The 3,918-nt window shown below is 66.9% G+C and overlaps 2 protein-coding genes across 2 annotated transcripts; one reads left to right on the top strand and one right to left on the bottom strand.

Annotated features, from left to right (window-relative positions):
- Positions 1-26: 26 nt before the first annotated feature.
- Positions 27-194, top strand: MNEG_14862 (hypothetical protein; the record flags this gene model as incomplete). Its single annotated transcript, XM_014036668.1, has 1 exon — positions 27-194. A coding segment is annotated over one exon (168 nt), but the record flags the coding sequence as incomplete, so codon positions are not given.
- A 705-nt stretch (positions 195-899) lies between these two features.
- On the bottom strand, positions 900-3,762 carry MNEG_14861 (triacylglycerol lipase; the record flags this gene model as incomplete). Its single annotated transcript, XM_014036667.1, has 7 exons — positions 900-1,079; positions 1,430-1,581; positions 1,861-2,026; positions 2,288-2,416; positions 2,803-2,892; positions 3,143-3,289; positions 3,700-3,762. 7 exons carry the CDS (start codon positions 3,760-3,762, stop codon positions 900-902), a joined length of 927 nt encoding a protein of 308 aa, XP_013892121.1.
- Between the last annotated feature and the right edge of the window lie 156 nt (positions 3,763-3,918).

The following is a 3,918-nucleotide window of genomic DNA, read 5'->3' as shown; positions in this document are numbered from 1 at the left end:
CGGCCGCGGCGGCGGCGGCGCCGCAGCAGCAGCCGGCCGAGGCGGCGGCAGCCGAGGAGGAGCCAGCGGCTGCGGAGGGCGGGCGGCCCAAGCGGCGGCGCACCGCCCCTGTCGATTATGTTGCTCTGAATGCGCAGCTTGACGCGGAGGCGAAGAGCGCCGGCGGGGGCGCGGAGGGCAGCAAGCAGGGGTGATCTGGGCGGGGGACCTGGCCAGGGGTGGTTACCCCCAGGGACGGCGCCCGCCAGGATGCGCTTGTGGGTCAGCGATGGAGCTGCAGGGCTGCTTGACTCTTCCTGTCCGGGCGGTGGGGCCGCGCCTTACTCATGACGACGGGGCCCTGCCATAATGATGACTCACAGATCACTCGGACCTGCTTTTCATGACACATCACGCGATCGAGTGTAAGAAGTGTGCATTGTGTATATATACACTGCGTATACATGGCACACAAGCACCTTGCTCAGGTGTGCCATTATCCTTCACACGCAGCAAAACTCCTCGGTATGAAAGCAACGTGAGGGCAGGCAGGCGCGCTGGCGCCATTGCGGTTGGTTGCACAGTAGATAAGAGGGCGCGGCAGGAGTAGAAAAGGGCAGGGCCCCATAAAGGGGGGCGGGCGTGAGCAAGCAGGGCAGAGGCTGTACATCCGGTTGCGCGGCGATGCGTGCGTACAGCTCCGGCGCGGTCCGCAGGTGCAGCTTTGAAAAAGGCTCGAAATTGTATCAAAATCACAAGCGCGTGGGGGCAAAATGTTTGGGCAAAACTTGATGGGCGGCGCAGGCAGCGCGGTAGGACCGCCTGCTGCTGGCGTGAGCGCCAACGCTTGCCACCCACAGCTGTGATACATGCGGCGGCCGCCCTGCTGTTGACGCGGCGAGCCACGGGCTGCGGAGGCGTCACAACTGCAACCGCTGCGCCCGCCGCTCCCACCACTGCGCAGCCCCCCGCAGGGCCGCCGCCCACCACTGCCGCGGGCCCCGAGCCTGGCCGCCCCCGCAGCAAACGCTTGCCGCCGCCGCCGCCCGTGTCGCGTCATCGCCGTCGTCACCGTTATGCGCTTCCAGCAGCTCTAGCACCTGATGCGGGTTGAGAGAGGGCGGGGCCGAGCATGGGTTTGCACAAACAAGCCACTCAATGGAGATGCGATCCGTCTGGGTCGGGGTGGGCGTGCCTGCCATGCAGCTGCCGCCAGCGGCAGCACCAAGGCAAGCCCTCCAGGCTCCTGCCGTGCGACCGAGGCTATGAGGCTTGACAGCCCTCTTGGCTGCGTGCCGGCCTGCCCCATTCACAGCTCCCTCGGGCGCATTGAGCGCTTTGAAAATACATGCTACATGGGGCCAAAGCATCACCCCCATGGGAAGCAACCCCTGCGCCACATCCCATGCAATGTCAAGGGACAACAGCCACTCCCCAGCCGTGGCCCCACCTGGGCGTACACCCTCTTGTGGGCGTTCTCCCCCCATATGTAATCCAGGTGCTCGTAGTCGGCGTCGTTGTGCCACTTGACGATCCTGCCGCGTGGCAGGCGGCTGAGCAGCAGCGCCACATCAGCGGGGTCGGCCAGGCGGTCCTCGCCGCCTGCGGCGGTTGGGGCGGTTGGGGTGGTAGGTGGGTCGGGGCGGTTGAGTCGGCTGGGGCGGTCGGGGCGTTGAGTTGGAGAGGGTGTCTCAACTCGTCGACAATGTCGTTACGTCTTTGAATCCTGTCAACCCATGATGAGCAGTTGAGCGCGTTGCTCTTGCCAGGAGACATGCCAAAACGCAGCAGGGAACCAACAGCTGGACCAACTGGCCAGATGCATGCCAGGCTCGCGCCCTGTTTGACCCGCGGCAGCGCGATTTGACAGCGGGCGCGCACCCGTGAACAGCGCGAGGGGCGTGTCGATGCGCGAGAGGTCGTAGCGCGGCGCCGTCAGGCGGCCGTAGCGCTTCTGGTTGCAGTCGCGCGGCGCGCCCAGTATGGTGGTGCAGCGGGTGCCGTAGTCAAAATACGACATCACCCCCGGGTCGGAGGACCGCATCGCCTGGGATTGTTCGACCAAAAACGCGGGCATGAATGCTGACACTGCCCCGCAGGCAGGGGGTCCTTGCTGTGGCGCGATGCAGTCGAAGCACGTGAGCGCAAGGGCTGCACAGCCTGCAGATTAAGAACGGCAAACCTCGCCGACGGCCCGAGCCGGAGATGCCTTGGACCCGCTCTCGCAGGCAAGAACGTGCGCCTCGCAGGCGCGCCCCGGCCCCCTCGCTCGACGCCCCTCCGCCCCTCGACCCGGCCGCCGTCCCACCTGGCACCAGTGCGCCATGTTCTGGACGCTGGTGCCCGAGGGCGTGTAGTTGAGGTACACTGGGAGGCGGTTGACGTCCACATTTGCGTCGTTGTAGCCGCAGATCATGGCCAGGAGGTTGACGCACAGCTGTGTTTGGGTGCACACGCGCGATGAAGGGGAGGGCAGAGGGGGGAAGCTGTGGATTCGCATCAAGTCGGGTCGGTGGGCGGGCGGAGGTTGGAGAGAGAAAGATGCATGATTGAGGGGCCTCGGAGGGGGTGGGGTTGTGGGGGTTGGAGGGGGCCGTCGGGGTAACGGAACAGCAGGGTGCCCGTGCGAAAGCAGGCGGCGATACCAGGGTGGTGGGGCAAACCACTCGGGTGGAAAACGCCTGCGCCGCGTGATCAGCACACCGGTCCGGACCCCCTCCGTGGGAGAGCCCCGCATCGCAAACGGCGTGCGCCCACGCGGGCTGCGCCGCGGGAGCTCTGGCCCAATGCGCCGTGCGCGTCCCCCCACCCCTAGCGCCTCACGTGCGGCTCGAAGCGGCACAGGCTGCCGTCCAGCCTCGAGAGGATCTCGCTGGAGGGCAGGAACTCCCTTATGCCCAGGAGGGTGAACACCTGGGGGTGTGCACGTGATTTGGGGCTGCGGGCTCAAACCTGCAAGTGTTGACCTCGAACCTGAAAGTCAGAGACGGCCGCCGCCGCCGGGGCCATGCCGACAGGCGGGGGTGCGGCGGGGACACGGCGGCGGGCCGTAACGCCAGCAGCGACGGCGGCAGGGGGTCGAGCGCGTTGCGCGGCAGTCTCCCTTCTCATCCGAAATGCAGGGATGAGGGGGGAAGTTGAGCTGTGATGTCTCCGGCCGCACCTGGTCGGTGTTGAAGTTTGCCAGCGCCACCAAGGGCGCGGAGCCGACGTGCGTCGCAAACGCCACCGGCGCCAGCAGCACGGCCAGGTGCACGCGCTCCGCCCACTGCGGCTGGCTGCTCAGCAGAGCCATCACCACCGTCGTGCCCTGATAAATAAAGCAGCGCGCCTGAATGGTACATGGCAGGGGCCAACCGCGCTGCGGGGCCATACCCTTTGACCAAGCAGGGCGCGCCAAGCAGGGCGCGGCAAGGCTCGGCGGCTCTCAAACCCCGCGGCTCCTCTTGTCAAACGGCTTGGGTCCAAGCCGCCGCCGCCGCTGCGCCCTCTCCGACAACTGTGGACACGCCCCAATTCCCACAAACCCCCTGGCGGGCCCCTGTCGCCTGCCGCTCAACACTCCATTCGCCAGCGCCCAAGCCAGGACCTCCCCGTGCTCCTCACCCCCAAAACCCCGTCGATTGATGACGCCCCGCCAAGCTTCAGCGGGACGGAGAAACGGGCGCCGCCAACCCGTCTATCCTCAGTCCACCCTGCACAGACCTCACGCGCACCCACCTGCGAGTGGCCGACGTACGCGAGGCTCTTGGCCCCCGTGACCTGCAGCTCGCGCTCCAGCATGGCCGGTAGGTCCCTGGCCGCGATATCGTCCCAGGTGAAGGCCCAGAATGCCGGGTCCAGGAACCCCAGGGTGGTGTGGTTGCGGGAGTAGCTGTTGGCGCGGACGTTGCCGAGCCACACATCGTAGCCTGGAGGCGGTTGGGGGCGGTTGGGGGC

This window comes from Monoraphidium neglectum (assembly GCF_000611645.1).
Source record: "Monoraphidium neglectum strain SAG 48.87 unplaced genomic scaffold scaffold04826, whole genome shotgun sequence".
NCBI lineage: Eukaryota > Viridiplantae > Chlorophyta > Chlorophyceae > Sphaeropleales > Selenastraceae > Monoraphidium > Monoraphidium neglectum.
This window is presented reverse-complemented; position numbering and strand designations above follow the sequence as displayed.